This window comes from Dipodomys merriami, unplaced genomic scaffold (assembly GCF_024711535.1).
Source record: "Dipodomys merriami isolate MVZ:Mamm:240054 unplaced genomic scaffold, mDipMer1.0.p SCAF_49, whole genome shotgun sequence".
In the NCBI taxonomy this organism is placed as follows: Eukaryota; Metazoa; Chordata; class Mammalia; order Rodentia; family Heteromyidae; genus Dipodomys; species Dipodomys merriami.
Genome location: NW_027206057.1, coordinates 8,990,949 through 9,011,268, shown reverse-complemented (window position 1 = coordinate 9,011,268; position 20,320 = coordinate 8,990,949). Strand labels below are relative to the sequence as shown.

The 20,320-nt window shown below is 38.1% G+C and overlaps 1 protein-coding gene across 6 annotated transcripts in view; it reads left to right on the top strand.

Annotated features, from left to right (window-relative positions):
- The window catches only part of Ftcdnl1 (formiminotransferase cyclodeaminase N-terminal like), an 82,706-nt gene extending 77,169 nt beyond the window's left edge, over positions 1 to 5,537 (top strand). For all 6 annotated transcript variants that reach the window (XM_069995847.1, XM_069995848.1, XM_069995850.1 and 3 more), the window contains one exon: positions 4,792 to 5,537. In XM_069995847.1, coding sequence (XP_069851948.1) covers positions 4,792 to 5,228 — 437 coding nt within the window. In that variant the 3' untranslated portion in view covers positions 5,229 to 5,537. The remainder of the gene's footprint in view (positions 1 to 4,791) is intronic.
- The last annotated feature ends 14,783 nt before the right edge of the window (positions 5,538 to 20,320 follow it).

Sequence of the window (20,320 nt, the reverse complement as noted above, 5' to 3'; positions counted from 1 at the left end):
TGTTTATTCAAACAGTAACATAATCCATAAATTTTAAGTTTTTGTCTTCAGATATGAAAGAACTTATTTTTCAAATTCTGAAAATGGTCAAATGTATACAGTCTTCTGTGTGCATCTGTAAAGGATAGCTACCAAAGAGGTGGCAGATGAAATAAATCAAATTTCTGAAGACAGCACTGAAAACCTCCTGACCTAAAATAGAACATTTCTGTGACGTGAAATATATTGAATCTTTTCCCCTTTCATTGATCCCAAACAGTAGTATCTGGAACTATTTCTGAGAATGATTTTGAAGGGAAAGACATGCATGTGTTTCTTCATTTTTCTAATGGGCCTTTCACTATTGTTTTGTCTGAATGCAGTTTTTTATTTGTGTTATTCCAGACATGGTCCCACCACAAGCATCTTTAAACCAGACATTAATAGCATAGTTCACAGTCATTACTGTCAGTGCTCAAACACAAATATTGCATTTGTGTTTGTAAAAGCTACACATCAGATGTTAATTAAGTGCATTTGGTTTTTTTCTGCCTAAACAATCTGGCATAAAGGGTTTACATTTATATCAGTTCACCATAAGGTCTCTACAATATCTGAATCACCAGACATAGAGTATATGATAAATACAGTGTTTCCACACAAGAAAAATAGCAGAATTGTCAGGCAAACATCAGGCTTGTTATATTTCCCTGTGAAATAATAGCAACTAAATCTCAGTTTCTTTTTTCCCCCTTTTGATTAAAAAAAGTATTTAACTAGGAGTAAACACCAATATTTAGAATGATAATTTTTTCCATTAAAGAACACATGGAAAATGAAATCATATGAGAGATTTTTTTCCCCTTGTTTTTAGCTTGCTTCAGGGCGTTGTGACAGTTGTGTTGGAATAAAATTGGAATTTCAGCCTTGCAGAGATGGGATTCATGCTGCCAATCTACGGCAAGCAGGAGAGGAGTGAAACCACAAACTGAGAAACAAACTTTCACATCAGGCTTCTAATTTTAGAGCAATTTTTAAAAAAAAAATGAATTGCTTTCATTAAATGACATTTAACTAGAAATATGATTTGTTGGGATTAATTATCTCTCACTTAAAATACCTTCTTAGTAGGTTTAAATTAACATATAAAATTAAATTCGGCATTTAAATTAGGTCAATGGGACTGTTGGATGTAAGTGTAGAATATGATTCTGTATAATTACATCACTCTATTGGCTTTGACTTGGAAGAATTAAATGGAGGAAATTGGAAAAACATGAATTTGGGACAAAACAAAAAAGGAAGGGAATTTTCTTTTCTTTCTTCTGCCCCTTCCTTTCTGCTGAAAGAAATGATCATGCCTTATAAAACCTTCCCAGAAGAGACTGCCACTTTGATTAGAAACACTTCAGAGTCAATGACCATCTCTCCTATAGTCGTTGACTATCTCCCTATTCAGTCCATGAATGAGATATAGCAATAAAAGAAAATGAAATTATTGTGTAAATAAAGTTTAATAGAAGAATTTAAAACCACATATCCAAGCTTATGAGAAAAATGATTCTTTAATATTAATCACTTGCCTTTTATTTTATTTAAAAGAACATAATCTAATTTTTGTCTTTAATTTTTCTAAAAAACAATGACTAATGTATACTGTTGAAAGGATTTTAAAAGCAATGTTTCTTTTTACTCAAGTCAGTGCTGAGAAATAGTACATGTATATACTTTATGGAAATCCTAGAGATAGGGATTAACACCTAAATTTGTTCTGTCTTTCATGATTTCTCTTATGATTTCATGGTTAGCAATGAGTTCATTAATTAGCAAGAAAAGATCAGTGTTGGAAATTCTACTAGTAATAGGACAGTTATTAAATACATAGTAGTGGAAGACGCCTGGGTGAATGCTGGGGGTGAATTCAGGAAGAAATCCCATGACTGCAGGGATTAAATGAGCCATGTCATTATGATGTGGAAGAAGAGCTCTTGGTCCACACAAAGTGGACTTGAAAGTGACTTGGTCCCCAAAGCTGATAAACTACATGTGATAGTGTGACTGTTGACTGAGCATATTAGAGCTATGGAATAACAAAGAACAAGAATACAGCTGTATACATTTGACCTGTGTTTTCAGTAGGTGTGCTGACTATAACCCATGTACCCATGTGTATATCCTCTTCAGCCAAACCGCAGTGTGATCCAGCTCTTCACTGGAGTCATGGTATAAATGTCACCACTTTCTGAGTTAGAAGAGAATGTATAGATCATATCTTAAATGACACTATACACAGTGTTATCTGGAAGAAGAGGAAAATAACAACTCTGGATATTGTTCTTAAATGACAAAATTCTAGTTAAAGTCTGTGAAATGTTAAAACTGATGGAATTCTCCAAGATATTTAAGGTGATCTGTGTATGAGAAAGAAAGAGAGAGAGAGAGATTATAAAGAAATTTACTTTTTATAAAATCAGTATTATGGAAAAATATTATAACCTGATTTGTTCTTGAAAATTCCCAGTAGAAAGAGGCCAAGCCTCATAAGTTGAAATGTTTCTGTATGTACATGAGTAGGAAAAAGATGAAATGCCCTTTTTTATTGTGAAAATACTGTACAGAGGAGTTACAATTACATGAGCAAGTGAATGCATTTCTTATCAAGTATTGTTGCCTCCTCCTTTGTTTCCCCTTCCCATCCCTTCCCATCTCCCCACCTTACCCCCTTACCCCCCCCATGCCAAAGTTGTAAAGTTCATTTTCGACATAACATATACAATGGAATTCTATGCCTCCATCAGAAAGAATGAAATGTCCTTTTTGTGCACTTTCAAATATCCATTAATTTGAGAGTAGTCAGTTTAGGCAACAAAGCCCCAAACTACTACCAGTACAGAAAAAAGAAAACCAAGAAAGCACTTCTCTGTTGGATATGGACAGCATGAATAAGAAGTTTGAGAGAAGCAAGAAAAAGCAATGGCAATACCATAGAGCTGAAACAGTAGCTCAGGAATTGTCATATGCTGAAGATGAGGTCAGCCTTTAACCCCATTAGTCCCTTGTCAACTTTGCTTTTAGAAATGTTAGGTTCCCTTAGAAATGTTAGGTTCCCCCCAAGGAGGAAACTGCTAACCTAAGCTTTTTATACCAATGCTAATTTAACCAAGTTGTCCATCTTGTAATATAAACTATAATTAAAGCTGTGCTATTTCTGTAATGTGAGCTACACTATCCCTGAGGCAAAGAAAATTGGGACATTTGTCCCAGAGCTCTAGACTAACAGGCTTCTTTCTGCTTGGCAATGGCAAACCCAGTCTCTGGAGGAGATGAGGATAAAAGAAAGAGGTGGGTGGGGAGGAGATGAGGATAAAAGAAAGAGGTGTCTGGGTGCTGGTGATGGCTCATGCCTATAATCCTAGCTACTCAGGAAGCTGATATCTGAGGGTTGCAGTTCAAAGCCAGCCCAGGCAGGAAAGTCATGAGACTCTCCAATTAAACACTCTCCAATTATCTACAATTAACCACCAGAAAATTGAAAGTGGTGCCGTGGCTCAAGTGGTAGAGCACTAGCCTTGAGCTGAAGAGCTTAGGACATCACCCAGGCCCAGAGTCAAGCCCCATGACCGACAAAAAAGAAAGAAAAACAAAGGAAGAAAGGAAGGAAGGAAGGAAGGAAGGAAGGAAGGCAGGAAGGATGGAAGGGAGGAAGGGAGAAAAGGAGGGAGGGAGGGAGGGAAGGAGGTAGGGAGGGAGGGAAGGAAGGAAGGAAGAAAGAGGTATTCCATTAAGTTGTGAAAAAAAAGATATGAAGTTTGTAAACACATGATACTCAAAACTCAGCAAAGAAGGAAGGAAGGAAGGAAGGAAGGAAGGAAGGAAGGAAGGAAGGAAGGAAGGAAGGAAGGAAGGAAGGAAGGAAAGGAAGGAAGAAAGCAAGAGGTATTCCATTAAGTTGTGAAAAAAAAAAGATATGGAGTTTGTAAACACATGATACTCAAACCCAGCCAAACTCCTATCATCACTACTCTTCCTAATTTCAAGGATATCAATGTCCTCCTTTCCTAACCAAGACCGGTATTAAGGTTCATTTTGGCCTAGTGTTTGTTTGTCTAATTCAATGATTAAAGGTGTTTGGAGAGCCAAGCATCGGTGGCTCATGCCTGTAATCCTAGCTGCTCAGAAAGCTGCCATCTCAGATCACATCTGAGAATTTGAGGCTGACACTGAAGCCAGCCTGGGCAGAAAAAGGTCCTGTGAGACTCTTATTGCCAGTTAACCACTCAAAAACTAGTAGTGGAGCTGTGGCTCAAAGTGGTAAAGTGCTAGCCTTGAACAAATGAGCTCAGGGACAGTGCCCAGGCCCTGAGTTCCAGCCCCACAACTGACAAAAAAAAGATGTTTGGAGTCTAGCAGGTGGATATAGAGGTATGATTTGTCATTGTCTCTAAAACCTGTAGCCCTGGCATTGAATTCCATATTCTGAAGAGATTGACCTTAGAGATGGATGAAAGCAAAAGGTCTGTTACTGTTGATGATACTTAATTCTATATGTGGTTTCTTTTCTCCAATGACCTTTTGGAATATATGGACTCTTTAATTCTTGTAGAAACCAACATCACCTGCTTGTAGCTTGCATAATACTGTTACAAAACACAAAAGAGATTTTTAGGAAATTCTGAAGTTGGCCATGAGGAATATTTATACTATTTTAGGGGAAAATACAAGAAATTTCTTTGATTAAAAGTGGTGGAAGAATAGAAGCTTACATGCAAGGCTTTTACGCTGCTTGATTAAGATGCTTTTCTAATGATTTAGGTGTTGGTGCCAGTCTATATGTGATGAACTGCAACGTTACCATAGATTCCCATGACTTGTCAGCAGGAAGAGAGATTGCTACTGCAATTCGAGGCTCAAATCCACATGGACTGAAGGGTGTCCAAGCAATGGCTTTTCCCCATGAAGGGAAAATTGAGATTGCTTGCAATGTAGAGAGTTTTGAAGACCATGAAGCTACAGAGAGCTCAGAAGACACTCAGTATGTGGCTTACAATGTCCTTGGGCACCAGTATACTTATGTGTCTCCTCATTACATAGAAGCTCAAGTTAAAAAGCTGGCAAATGATCGGGGAATTGGTACCATAGGGAGAGCATTGGTTGGATTTACTCCCCAAGAGTGCAAGAAGTGTGCTGAATATGCTATAAAGGAAAATATTGGGGAATTCTGGAAGATTCGAGAAGGTGTTTTCATGTGATCGCATCTTCATTGAAAATTTAATCAAAAATATCAGTTATTATCAAGATTCATTTTGGTTATTGAGGGTGAGAAGCGGAAACAGAGAATGAGGAAGCATTTTCAGATGTTTATTTTGTGTAGAATTGTTCATCATCACTTGTACTGATTTTAGTCATCATTAAAATTTCATGCAAGCCTTTTCTATGTTTAAGTGGATTAGATACCGTTCTGAAATACATGGATAAGGTGACTGTGACTGTGAAAGATCAAATCATCTTTGATTTTTGTGAATAAAAATAAATGTGGATTTGATTTTGGCTGTCCTGAACTCTTCATTTTCATACACTGTTTCAACTCTCAATGTTCTTTGATTAATCATTATTTAAGATGTGAGTAAAAATCAAGTACCAAGCAACTAAGAAATGGGGAGAAATGTAAAAATAAAAATTTCCATTCAAATCATCATTGTCTTTTTTTGTCTTGCATGCAACTTTTTAGATAACTTATCCTTTGACTTAAGGTGTATTCCACAAGCTAGATTTATCTAATTTTTATGTTTATATAGGAAGATGACATGGAGGTTTACGGAAGGATTTCAAGAAAGCATTCCTCTTTCTTGGAATTCAAACAGAATTTTTTTTGTTTGTTTTTTTGTGTTTGTTTTTTTTTTTGGGTCCGGTCGTGGGGCCAGAACTCTGGGCCTGGCCGCTGTCCCTCAGCTCTTCAGCTCAAGGCTAGCGCTCTACCACTTGAGCCACAGCGCCACTTCCGGCTTTTTTCTTTTTGTTTATGTGGTGCTGAGGAATCGAACCTCGGGCCTCATGCATTCAAGGCAAGTGCTCTACCACTGAGCCACCTTCCCAGCCCAAACAGAATTTTTTAAGATTTAGTGACTCTACTACTTTTGAACAAAAAGGAGTAGTAAAAGAAAATTTTTATGAAATAAAATGTGTAGGAAGCTACTCATTGATTTTGGCAATTTATTAAATCTTTAGCATTGATACTGCTTTAATACAAAACGTGTTTAAATTATCAAACACAGAGAAGACTTTTGAGCCTCTCTAAAAAGAACGTGTAAGTTTCTTTTGAGAAATTAAAAATAAAAATCAGGTTTATTTATAGGATCCAGTGATCTAATATGTTTTCACATATATTTATTTCTTGAGTCTGCAAAATTGAAATTCTATGGGAGTTGTCTTTTCTCTGTACATGTAACTGCGATGAAGTTAAAACTATGACATAAAGAATTTTGGTTACTTCAGTAAAAATGGAAAAGTTTGTCCTGTTAGACCCTGTGGGTCTGTTTCTCAGTCTCTGAGAGAGGAGGAGCCATAGAAATGAATGGTGAGTAGTGATCTACTTCGTCAGCAGCCACATGGTCTCAGTGAAAGACAATTGGGCAATGCTTGGGTGGGCTTGGGTTCTGGTCCTTGTACCTTGTACTTACCTTCAATGTAGCCAGAGTTCCATTCCTCATGAGAAAAATAATTCCAACCAGAGCTAGGGGATGTTTTGGGGGGAATACATTATTTTTGGTTAAGTCGCAATAAGTTGTTAATAGTCTTTACCAGTCTACTCTACAGTTTCCCGTAAAGAGATAAGAGGAGGTAAAAGCATATGATGCCCTTGATTCATTTTATGCCAGTTACTGAAAGTAACCTCCCAGGTTTCTACTACTGCATTACAGATTACTGGCTTTGGGCAAGGCTTACTTAAAGCCAAACATCTATTTAATGGTACAATGTTTCAGTGATGTTAAGCAAAATGAACCCCAAGATAGGGACACAAATATCTTTTTTCTTTCTTGCTATTATTTCTAACTTTTTTTTTTTTTTTTTTTTTTTTTTTTGTCGGTCGTGGGTCTTGAACTCTGGGCCTGGGCGCTGTCCCTCAGCTCTTCAGCTCAAGGCTAGTGCTCTACCACTTGAGCTACAGCGCCACTTCCGGTTTTCTGGTGATTTATTGGAGATAGGAGTCTGACGGTCTTTCCTGCCCGGGCTGGCTTTGAACCGCGATCCTCAGATCTCAGCCTCCTGAGTAGCTAGGATTACAGGCATGAGCCACCAGCGCCCGGCTTATTTCTAACATATTTATAATGTACCATGTGATTTTTTGTTGCTTTGTATGTTCCTCCCCCACAGTATAACTCCTGTATTTGATGTCGCTGCACTGCATCTTCTGTATACACTTCTCTAATTTGGGGAGGGGAAGGGAAAAAACAAAATGCTTAAATAAGGATACAGGTTGATCCATTGTAACAATGAGATATGCAAAACACTATGTTGAAAACGAACTTTACAACTTCAGGGGGTGGTGGTGGGGGTAGTTGTGGAGGTAGGAGGGAAGGGATGATAGGGGGAAAACAAAGGAGGAGGCAACAATGCTCAATAGGAAATGTACTCATTACCTTGCTCATGTAACTGTAACCCCTCTGTACATCATTTTTACAATAAAAAACATACAAAAAACTTACAAGTAACAACAAAATCAAAGAAAACAACAAAGAAATCAACTATAAAAAAGAAAAAGAAAAATGTTCTGGAGATGGATGGTGGTTCTGGTGGTGACTGCTGCACAACAATATGAATATGCCTCATGATACTGAATTATATGTTTAAAAATGAGTTAAACACATTTTAAAAAAACACATGTATTTACCCCACCCACAAAAGTCAAGGAAATATAAAAAATAAGCATATGAATAAAATAGCTCTACAAACTTCACACTATCAAAATTTGGCCTTCGACCCCACTTTCTATTAAAGAAATTACCTCATGTCTGTAATCCTAGCTACTCAGGAGGCTGAGATCTGAGGAGTGTTGTTTGAAGCCATCCTGGGCAGGAAACTCCATGAGACTCATATTTCCAACAAACTATTCAAAAAAGCCAAATGTATCACTGTGGCTCAAGTGGTAGAGCATTCACCTTGAGCTAAAGAAGCTCAGGGACAGTGCCCAAGCCTGGAGTTCAAGCCCTGGGACCAACCAAAAAAAAAAAAAAAAGGTAAATTGCTATTCTGTTATAAATAATTCCTTTTTACCTTTTCCTTTCCTTGTCTTTCTTCTCCTTCTCACATGCTCCATCTTGCTTCTTTACGGAATCTGAACCGCTGCAAATTTCTAACATTTCCCCATGGACGGATACAGTATTTTCAGCTCTTTCCATGTGTGGGCTGGTGGAAGTAGCGGTGCTATCTCCATAACAACTAAGAAGGATGATCCCATTGCATTTAGAAAATGTAATAAAATTAACTAATATATACGAATACTAACCTTTCCTCAGACTGGCCTCTTTAGAAACAGAGCAACTTTGTGTGAACATTTCTTTAGTAGTTTTTAAAAATATTACCACAGACTGAACATTGAATTGTATGTGGTATCATAGCTCACTTCTCCACCAGCTCCTCCTAGTTGACTTTGCCCGTGAGTTGTGCCAAATGTGAACAGGCCCAAAGCCATGTGGACAAATAGAATTTACCTTTTGTCAACAATTCAGTGTTTTTATTCTACCCAGCTTTAAACTGCAGCTTTGACTTTCTAAAAGAGGGATAAGGGAAGCAATAAGCTAGACTATCGGGGTCATAAGGTTTGTTGGTATGTGTGGGTGTAGATGTTGATGGGGAGTTACCATTTGTTTCTAACCTAAATTTGGACTTTGACTCATGATAAATTAAAACTATTTCAACAAAAGGAAGGGGGAGTAAGTAAAACAGAACTGTGAAATAAAACAAAATGGGGGGAGGAGTATTTTCATTCCTTGATATAATGAAAAGCCTTGCTCTGTAATTGGTTTGTACTGTCTTGAAAGTGGCGTCCGTGGTCAACAAAAGACCACTCTATGAGAGATCTGCAAGAAATTTATCATTCCCTCTGGCTGAGCCAAAGCAGGCTTGATATACAGTTTTGTTTCATATAAATATTCTCATGTTACTGTTTACTCTGTGGGAATATGAGGATCTCACTGACAGGGTACGTGCTCCACTGCCTTGCTTTTAAAGGCATTTATTTGACTCTGTTGTTTGTACTTGCCCAGAAACTTCAGAGAACAGCCCAGGAACTTGTTTGATAAGCATCCAGATCATGCTCCCAGAGTATGTTGTCCTTAGGGCTTAGAAAAGCTTATTGTTTTAAGCAAGTCAGCACATGGCTTCCCAGCAGTCCGTTTCTCATAGGTATGAGCTAGGACACTTAACAACAATGTCTTACTCTGCATCTTGAAGGTGTAAGAAAATGTTTTGGGGAGCATAGCTTAGATAGAACTTGGGCTTCCTTTAGATTACTCTGCTGATTTCTTTTGTCCCCAACTGCAACCAACTGGCTTAATATAGATTAAGATGAAAGAAAAAGAAAGCTCTTTCTACATCTTTAAAGTGTGTGTTGTCTACCGATTTTGTCTCAGCTTCACACCCACATTTCTAAGACCCTGTTTTTTATATAAAGACATTGCCAATCACTTTTCTTCTTCACTAGTTTTCTATTGGGCTTTGAAATGTGAGGTGCCAGACAGAGGAGCTACAGGTTGAAGAGGCCAAGGTACTTGCTCTTTCCAGTTTGCTCTTGTTTCTGGCATTCCCATTCATCAGTAGTTGTCAGGTTAGCCTCTGAGAACCTAAGCCTCCCTTGTTCTTCAACTTTAGAGGGAAGTACTTCTTGTCACTATAATTCTGTGAGCCCAGGTTTGGTAGCAACTGTTGCCCAGTTTTCAGTATTGTATCTTGAAATATTTAGGGTGGTCCTTTTGTTTCCCCCTCACACCCTCATGGTACTGAATATAGAATCCAGGGCTTCATACACGCTAAGGGAATGCCCTACTACTTGATCCAGGCAGTGAGCCCTGTGCTTTCTATTTTGCTTCTGAGAGAGTATCTTACTGACTTTGCCTGTGCTGGCTTTGAATTCACAGTCCTCTTGCCTCTTCTTTCTGTGTAGTTGAGATTATAGGTCTGTACCATCATACCTGCTGGTTTCTGTTTTCTTAACTGGCCTCATATTGAATCCTCTCAGAAAGAAAACAAATCAGCCTGGAGACCAACATAGAAGGCACAGAGAAGGCAGAAAATGCTCAGTGTGAACCTATTTCCTCTGGCCTCAACATTTACACTTTGTTCTCTTATCTCATTGTCTTCATATTGTCAAAATTTTGTTCTGTCTTTGACATTGCTATTCTTTTAACTGAGTGTTGACTTTAAGTAAAGGGATAATATCATGATAGTTACTTTATGGAGATTTCCAGTGAATTTTTTTGCATGTAATAGCTTCTTCCATTTAAAATGTAAGCCAAAATAATTCTGCAACTTGAAATTTTTAAGTATTTTTAATCCTATATTAGTTAGTTGTCCCTTTTGTAGCCATCTTCATCTACTAGATAGGTGATACTTTTTAGATGTAGTAGGCTTCAGCCAAACACCTTTTCCAGCCTTTCCTGTGTAGAACCTATCAACTTTTACCAAAGAAGCCACATTTACAGCCAGTCATTATTTTCTAACTTATGTACCTGTAGCTCCTGTAGTCTAATTGCTTCAGGAAAAGTAATAACTGAGATTGATGTAGTTGAGCAATGGCCTGTTGTTAGATAAATCCAGCATTTCTAATAAGCATAAAGTATTTTTTTTTTGTAATTGAGAGATACAGTGCCTTTGTTGTGTATCCCAAAGTCACGTTTAGTAGTTCATCTGCCTTCATGGCATTTACCCCAATACTTTGCCAGGATATGAGGAATATAAAAGAGCAAGATAGGAGAAATGACATATTCACTAGGATAACAAGGGAGAAGAGAGAGGAAAAGCACTAGGAGCCATGAAAAAGATGACAGGGCAGCTACAAAGAATAGAGAAATAAAAAGGCTACATTGACAAAAGCAGAGAACAGTCCATAGATCCAACACTCGCTCCCCACAGTGGGGAACAGGCGAGGGAAACCTGAAGCCAAAACTGAAGTAAGTCAGGCCAGCCAGGTGACAAAACACTTGTAGTCCTATTCACAGGAGAAAAGAAAGAGTTCTCATTATCCTTAAATCCACAATGTCAGTGTCTCCTACTGCATAGCAGGCTGGTATTGGAGATTTCAAAATCCAGAGCTCTCTAGGCAGGGGAAGAGATGGGTACTATGTGAGGCTGGGCTCACATAGTAACAAAGAACACACCAGGGCTGCTGAAACATCCCCACCATAGTACATAATTGGGAAATGGCCCAGGCTTTGGGTCCCCATCCTTCTCCCCCCTCTACTATAGAAGTCAGTGCTCTGTTTGCTTTCTTCTACTACCTAATTCACCTAAGGCATGCTCCTAGGAATGGAAGTTTGCTGCCCATGAGTGGCAAATGAAACAAATGAAAAGTAAGAAAGACTCAAATGTTCAGTCAGTAAGCCAGCAAAACTTTAAGAAGGGAGAAGAGGATATATTTCAATAATAATTCTAAATGTAAGTGGTCTTAACTCTAAAAGTAACAGAATGGGTGAATAGAAAACAAAATTTACCTATTTTCTGTCTATGAGAAACTCTCTTTACTGGCACTAGCATGTGATTGTAAGCACATCCAGACAGACAGACACACACACACACGCACACACACACACATACATATGCATACACACTCACATGGAAAAGAGAGAGAGAAAAAGAGAGTAAGAGAAAAGATGGAAAATTATATCCAAAGCAAACAATTGAAAAGCAAGCAGGAGTACATACTCATTTATGACAAAATAGAGAAGATATAATATATGTGTGTACCAGTTGTTAATGTTCTCAATTTTATAAGACAAATAGTATTGGACATAAAAGGACAGGTATAATAATAGTGGGTGAATTCAGGACCCACTTTCATCAATAACTATGTCATCCTGACAAAAATCAGTAAAGAAACTACAGAGTTAAACTGCACCTAGATTAAATGCACACTATACAATATTCCATCAACAGCAATAGAATGGATACCCATTCTTCTCGGCAGCCCATAATACTTTCTCTAAAATCATATTTTAGGCCATAAGGTAGTTTGATAATTACAATAAAATTGAAATAGTTTCTTGTACCTTATCAGGTTATTATGTAAGAAAATTAGGAAATAATAGCAAGGCAAGCGACAGAAACACATAAACTCATGGAGATTGAACAGCATACCTTTGAATGATCAGTAGGGCATCGAAGAAATCAAGAAAGAATTTAAAAAATGCCTAAAACTAGATGAGAATTAAAACATAACATACAAGAACCTTTGGGTATAGCAAAGGTAGTTCTCAAGTGGTGCCTGAGAAAACCAACACCAAATTAAATCCAAAATTAATAGGCAAAAAAAAATAAATAAAGTTTTGGGTGGGTAGAAATGAATAAGATAGAGCCTAAAAGAACAATACAAAGGATCAATGAAACAAAGAACCGGTTGCTCAAATAAATACACAAGGTTAACAACCCCAACAATAAACTAACCAAAAGAAAAGAGTACCCAAATTAATAAAATTTGGGATGTAAATAGGTATATGACAATAAATACAACTGAAATGCAGCAAGTATTTTGAAAATTTAGACTCCAGTAAGTATAAGTTTTGGAAAATCCATAAGAAATAGATAAATTTCTAGACACATATGGCCTTCAAAAATTGACCCAAGAAAATATAAACAACCTAAATATCTATAATGACCAGTGAGATTGAAGCAATAATAAAGTCTCCCCCAAAAGGAAAAAAAAATTCACTGACAAATGCTTCTAGACTGTCAAAGGAAAACTAACACTAATACTCCCCAAATGATTCCAAAAGATAGAAAAGGGAAGGAGTACTTCCAAATGCACCTTATAAAGTTATTATTATTGTGATACCAAAACTAAGTAAGGACACAACAAAAAAACAAACCATAAAGGGTGTATTTCTCAGATGCAAATAGATAAAATAATTGCAGACTGAATTCAACAACACAGTTAAAATATCTGATAACATGATCAAATTGGTTTCATTCCAAGTTTTAAAATCAGCTAGCACTGCTGGCTCACGCCTGTAATCCTAGCTACTCAGGGGGCTGAGATGTGAGGATCACGGTTCAAAGCCAGCCAGGCAGGAAACTCCGTGAGACTCTTTTTTTTAATTGTGAAAATACTGTACAGAGGGGTTTCCGTGAGACTCTTATCTCCAATAAACCACTAGGAAACGAAGTGGTGCTGTGGCTCAAGCGGTAGAACACTCACCTTGAGCTGAAGAGCGCAGGGACAGTGCCCAAGCCCAGAGTTCAAGTCCCACAACTGACCCAAAAAAGAAATCAGCCTTGTTTCCCATCAACAGGTGATTGGATAGGGTAAAAAAAAAAAAAGGTGGTTTAGTTACACAGTGGAGTTTATTCAGCAATAGAGAATGAAGTTATGTCATTTGCAAGAGAATGGATGGAATTAGAGATCATTTTATTACGCAAAATAAGAGATTCAACCAGGAATCCTAGCTACTCAGGAGGCTGAGATCTGAAGTTCATGGTTTGAAGCCAATCCAGGCAGAAAAGTCCCTGTGAGACTTATCTCCAATTAACCACTCAAAACACCAAAAGTGGTGCTGTGACTCATGTGGTAGAGCACAAAGAAGCTCAAGGACAGTGTCCAGGTCCTGAGTTCAAGTTCCACAACTGACAAAATAAAAGCCAGATTCAGATAATTAAATATTTGTTTTTCCCTCATATGTGGAACCCAGATTTTCAAAAAGACATGAAAGAAGGCGGGGAGTTGTTTGGGAGAGGAAGCGTGCAGAGGGAGGGGACAAGAGACAGAAAAGGAAGGTGCTCCAAGTACACTTGCATTTAACTGTAATTTCATAATAGGGCCTATTCTTTTGTACAATTAATAAATGCTAATACAAAATGAATGAAAACAAAGTCCTCTCAAGCTCACTTTTTTGGGGGTATTTTATTGACCAGCAAATATGTTCCAGATTATGTGATTTTTTTCTTAGCATCCCAGGGGTTGCTGGCCATAAAGTAACACAATTCTCCAAACCCTTTTAGCCAATTGAGTCAGAAACTCCCACCATACCCCATGTCCTATAGCGTTATACTTCTTCAGTCCTGAACAATGCCTTTGCACCACATTCTCTGGAATTCAGGCCTTTTCTCGTAAGCTGGAACAGCTTTTGTCTCTGTTGTGATCTAGTTAAAAATTATTGCATGTTCAGTTTGTTGGCCTGCCCCTCCTCTGTTACTTTTATTGAAGGGTCCATTCAGATTTCTAAGACTTCACTTGACTTCAGACTCTCTTTAATACTCCTGTACTTTATTCATTTAAAAATTTCTTCCAGATCTATCTTTAATACAATCATTTTATCTTGAATTAATTGCTCATTTTATTCCTATCTAGAAGATCTGGGAGCTTCTAGATTTGTGACTTCCTCCTGGACTCAGTTCCTCCTCTGTAGGACCATACCTTCTGTACTGCTACCTACAACTCCATCTCATGAAGTGAGGGAATGAAGGAAGGAAGAATCCCATAGCCCCAAGTATATCCCAGCTGAATTTCCCTGAGATGAGTCATAAATTTGTTCCAGGAACCATCCTCACTGTCCTGAAAGAACCAAGTCAGCCCTAGCACTCAGAGATCTCCACCAATATTTAAAGGAGGAAAAAGTGCCACCAAGATCGTGCACCCAACACTCCAGAAGTCCTAGCTGGCTAGCCATGCAGTTGCTAGGTCATTTCTTTTACTTAGAATTCACATTCCTATATTTTATGCAATTTATAGTTTGTTTTTTTACTTAGGCCTGTTGTATGGTGACAGGGTTTGATCAATCTATTGTTTATTTTGCTGAATGGACTGTAAAATATCTGCAGATAAAACTTTATTACCAGGTGTTTTTAAGAATCTACATTGTAACAACGACACATCAGCTGTTGGTACCCTACTTGCATGAAAACACTTGAAAGCCTATCTAACGCAGTTACAAGCCAGAGTAATATACTCATCGATTATATCATTTCTGGAAAATCTGCAAAAAGAAAGATCTTCTCGGCACATCTTTGTTGCAGCCGTTGTCTTTTCTGCTGCAACTCTATCTTTTACTTTTGTCTTGTGACCCATGGTACTACAACAGCCAGGGTCAGCTTTAGAGAGTCACAACCTGTCCCACGACACACTGTCCTGGGCGCCGTTAATAGTGTGTTATTTTAATACTTTCAAAGAAGGGACTCACATTTCTATTTTGCACTGGGCCCCGCAAGTTATATGGCTGTTCTGAGAGTGGATCTGGACATTTTTGGCCTTAGATAAAGGGGAAGTTAAGTTGATGATAATTAGGATTTGGTGGGATATAGTTATGTGGTTTATAGTTACTTCCATGTGTAGTGAAGTTCTTGCCAGCCCTTTCAATATACGAAGAGCTTCTGGGCACAGTTCCTGGCTCATCTAGGGTTGTGATGCTCAAAGCAGATCCAGAAGGTTATCATACAGACACCACCAGAAGTATGGAAGATATGGAGGAAACACAAGGTTTAAATGGTATGGAGCCAGGACCTAGACTGTGGAAAGTCTTTCTAGATTTAGAAGCAAAGGATGCAGCTCTTAATGAGCTTCATCCTCACACAGAAGCTCAGCATTGCAAGAATTCATGTGTGTATGCAGAATCAATTACAAATACATTTGATTATCCCTTCCTCCATGATAATCAGTAAAATAGGCCTGACCAACATTCCTGGGTTTTTTGTTGTGTTGTTTTGTTTTGTTGGAGTTTTTTTTTTTTTTTTTTTGCAAACAAATCTCATCTAGCACCATAAAGAACAGGTACATCTGGGTCAGAAGTTGCACACTAGGAAACTTGTATCTCAAGCAACAACAGCTAAAAGCAGCCATCTGTCAACAATGCTAAGTAGAGGATAAATTAGCTTTCCATTACCTTTAAAATGACAAATGACAAAATAACAAACCATTGTCATTTGAAAAGGTGATCAAAAAGTATGCATAACGGAAATACTTGGAGATAAGTATGATAGAAGTAGTTATGTTGTTTTCTTAGAATCTACTCTAATGATAGTATTTCTCCATTTTTAAAGATGTATAGTTTGTCATGACTTATTTCCTCATTTTAAATTCACTTACATAGCTATGTTTGTCCAGTTTCCCTTAAAAGATAGTGCTGGGAATTGTACACATTTCAGGCTTCTTCAGAGAACCTAGGTCCCCTACTGCTCTGTGCTGAACACCTGCTAGGTACTTGACACAGGCGTTGCCTTAGTCTTCATAGAGTATCTCTAAGATCAATATTATCCCCACTGCAAATGTAGAAGCTGAGGCTTGGACAAGTTCAGTAACTGACTTGGGGTCAGACTTCCTGTCAAGTGTTTTGTTCTTTCTTTCTGTGAATCTACCTATTGCTGCCTAGTTTCTAGGAAAACGCTTTTAGAGAAAATGACATCATTTCCTCCAAATAGAACTCCAGTTAGGTGACCTCTTCCACCATGCCTGTCCTTTCTTCTATAGCCCCTATCACTTGTATTTAATTCCTAAATAGCATCATTACAGTTCAGCTTTCATGGAGGGAACTAATTATTTAATATTTTATCAATGTATGTATGCAGTGAATTCCTTCCTATGGGTTAATTTTCAGAAGCACCTTAGAGCAGCTTCTTGCTTCAAACACTTTCTCACTTTCCTTTGACTAGGCAGAAGGGCCTGAAAACTACAAAACATTGAGCTTCAGAATTAACACCCAGGAGTATTGGGTTGTGCAGTTGATAATGAGACAATGTTGTCACTGATGCGTTCACACCTTCAGACAAATTTCCTGGTCCATGGGGAGAGGTGCTCATAGCCATAAATGAATCTGCCCCATAGTTTTGTATTTTGGCAAACCAGATTATTGTAAAATGGGAGAACACCTGTATTCAATTTTTCCTGGAATGTCCAACTAAATTCTCTTATACTCCTCATTTTAGATGAGGTTTGCTAGATGACACCATCTGGGAAATGTCACTTTGATTAAAGTAAATATGCAGCCCAGTTAACACTGGGAGTTTCCCTAAGTAGCCACATCTTACAGAAGCAGAAGGCAGCAGATTCTCTGGCTTGAGAGAGCTTGAGAGTGAAGGATTTCATGGTTTGGTGTCAGTCAATGGCAGTGTGTGGCCTGCTGAGCTCTGAAGGATTTTGTGTATTTTCCTTTGCTTCCCATTGGACAGTTTTTTTTTTCTTTTCCAGTTTATTTTGACACTAAGAAGAAAATATATAAAAAATTAAAAAACTCTCAGCATTACGATTGCCAAGTTTTTCTTTCAAACTTAAGAAAAGAAACCAGTTGTTGAAAACTGTGATGAATGGTGCCTTTGTTTGATTTTCAGTATAGCACATGAAGGCACTGCTGTTGGGATGAAGCCAAATTCCCCAGGCAGGAGGGAACATGGGACCAAAGGAGGCCTAGTGATTGTGGAGACTGATGTGTCAGGATTTCCTCTCAGCTGTCCTAAAGAGCTCTTTGTTTGCTACAAGATTCACTCATGGGCCCACCCTTCTGGTCTTTCCAAAAGTCTTTGCATGGTTTTCAGCACTTGCTACTGGGTGAGGATGTCATCTATTGATTGTTACGATATGGGGCTCTCAGCATTGAAGTTGTGGTTTCCTTCAGCTTCCAGTGCTATTGACTCTGATGGTGGTGGGATCAAGTATGGTGAAGAGAACCACCAGTTGTTAATGTGCAAACCCCAAGATGGTTAGCATTCTTCCTCATTTATTGTTGTCCTGTCACCAAGTGGCTTATGAGAATCAGGAGACAGAGGGAATATAAATTCCTTGTTCTGTAAGGCAGCCTCATAAAAGTCCCCCCTCCCACTCTGCCAGCTCTCTCTGCCTTCCACACTCCAAAATTAAGAGCAAAGGGTAGGTGGGGAGGGTCACCAGTGAGCTTCATTTTTTAATTTAATTTTTATTGGAAAGGTGATGTACAGAAGGGTTACAGCTACATAAGTCAGGTAATGAGTACATTTGCTTTTGAACAGTGTCACCCTCTCCCTCATTTTCTCACAATATTTTCCCTCCTGACCCCCTCTCCCAAAGTTGTATAGTTCATTTCCAACATAGTGTCTAGTGAGTATCACTGCTGAATTAATTCACCCTTTGTTTCCTCCCCCGCCCCCATTTCTGTGCTTCTCCTTCTCCTCCCCAAATCAGATCAACTTACATACAAGAAATTGTACTGAAACAGTACAATTTAAAAAAACTCTTGTGTTTCCATTCCTTGGAGTTCATTTCAATAAGCATCGTTTTATATGATCATAGGCACATAGTTATTGACAGACCTTGTGATCCTCCTAAGAATGTCCTCCTTTAGCCACTGCACTTTAAAGGAAGAGAGGGAAATATCTCAGATACCTTGAAAGTGTCCCCAGGTTTCTTACAAAGCTAAATGGAAAATGGCTCTGAGAACACTGATATACTTTGACTCAGCAGAACCAGTGTCACTCCTCCAGTTGAGAGGCTCTTTCTGAAAGCTGTACACACACGGGCTATGATATTTCACTCAGGTATCATCCATGTAGTTTCTCACTAGACTGGGAGAACGGATGCTGCACCTGACCTCAGAAAACCTTTGTTGAATAAATTAATGGACGAAGAACTGGTTTCAGACTTCTGGAATTGGGTAATGAGGAGACAGCTCTTGTTAAGTATGGCTTATTTAATAATTGACCAACTAACTTGAGGTTGTGTTACATGAAGTTGAGCAACATTTATGAGTTACAGTTATGGGAAGGAAAGAATGTTTTAGAACTTCCAGGGAACAGAAAGTTGGGCTCACGCTGTATGTGCAGCAAATGGGCTATCAGAATTCTTCATAAAGACATGCACAAAATGCCTTGAGGATGTAAACACCTAACTTCCTGTGGCAAAGTGAGTGGGGTCAGAGTGTTAGTTTGAACTCCTGCTGCCTCTTCCTGTTATTCTAAGTCTGCAATTCATACAGTCTTTTAAATATCCCCTATGAGCCACTTATGAACTCTCTAAGTAAAAATTATGCCAGGTTCTGTGGCTACCAGATTGGAGCTTTTCTCTCCCTCCTTCATTCAGTTAATTGAGCTGTGCGGGAGCCTCAGTAATTTATTCTATGGAGTCTTTCCGTGCAAACAATTCCAGGCTAAGGGAAAGAGACTTAGCTAAATCTTTCACACACTTAGATGCAGCATTCATGTTTTGAAAAATGCCGGTGAGTCAGTGTCCTTAAATATAATAAATAAACGACAGCCTTCATCCTCAGCTTTCCATTAACTAAGCTCAGAGTTGTCTCTTTTTATTGCTTCTTATGTGTTTACAGTATCTCATTTTTCCCCCCTTGATTCTGGATTTTCACACCATATGGCCACATCTTTAAGTCATTTTTCAGCTGCTCTATTAAATAGTAAAATGAGATTCAGAACAGATTTCTTTGATTTTAAAATAGCATTTTTGGTGTGTGATTTTTTTATATAAATAAAAAAAGAACTAAAGCAGTAAAAAAAAAAACCATGAAATTTCAGGTATTCTTACCCAGACACTGTAATATGTAGCTTTCTATTTAGAATAAATAGATTTTTATTTCATGAAATTTTACCTACAGTGTAAAGATTCATTCATCCTGCATATTGAGATTCATTTCTACTTAAATAAGATTGAGCCTCCACTATTGCTATGGAACATGGATTGAAAAAGAAATTAAAAGTATATCCTTCTAACTATTCAATATTATATGTTTCATTAGAAATGATTGCATAGCTTATGAGCATAACTATAAAATATCAATAATGCCCCAATGCTATAATTGTGGTGGTAATTATATTGTTTAGTAGTAACAAGCATAGGATTCCTTTATGTTTTATTGTTTATTTATTTATTTATTTTTGGACTACTCAATAGGCAGTTCCTTGAAAAGCTATAAAGGAGAGAGTAGAACTACTAACATTTAGCTTTCCCAGTTCAGAATCACTCATTGAGGACTCAGGACTTAGTCCTATAGTTTACTTTGTAAAGCTGGACTTTTAACAGGCTATTGTTTTTTGAACCAGGAGGAACATCTTGCTGTAGGCTGGTTGGGAGAGGGAGAGAGAGAGAGAAAGGAACTGGGAAGCAGTAAGGGAGGGAGGGAGGGAGGGAGAATGGAAGGAAAGGAGGAAGGGAGGGAGAGAGTGAGGG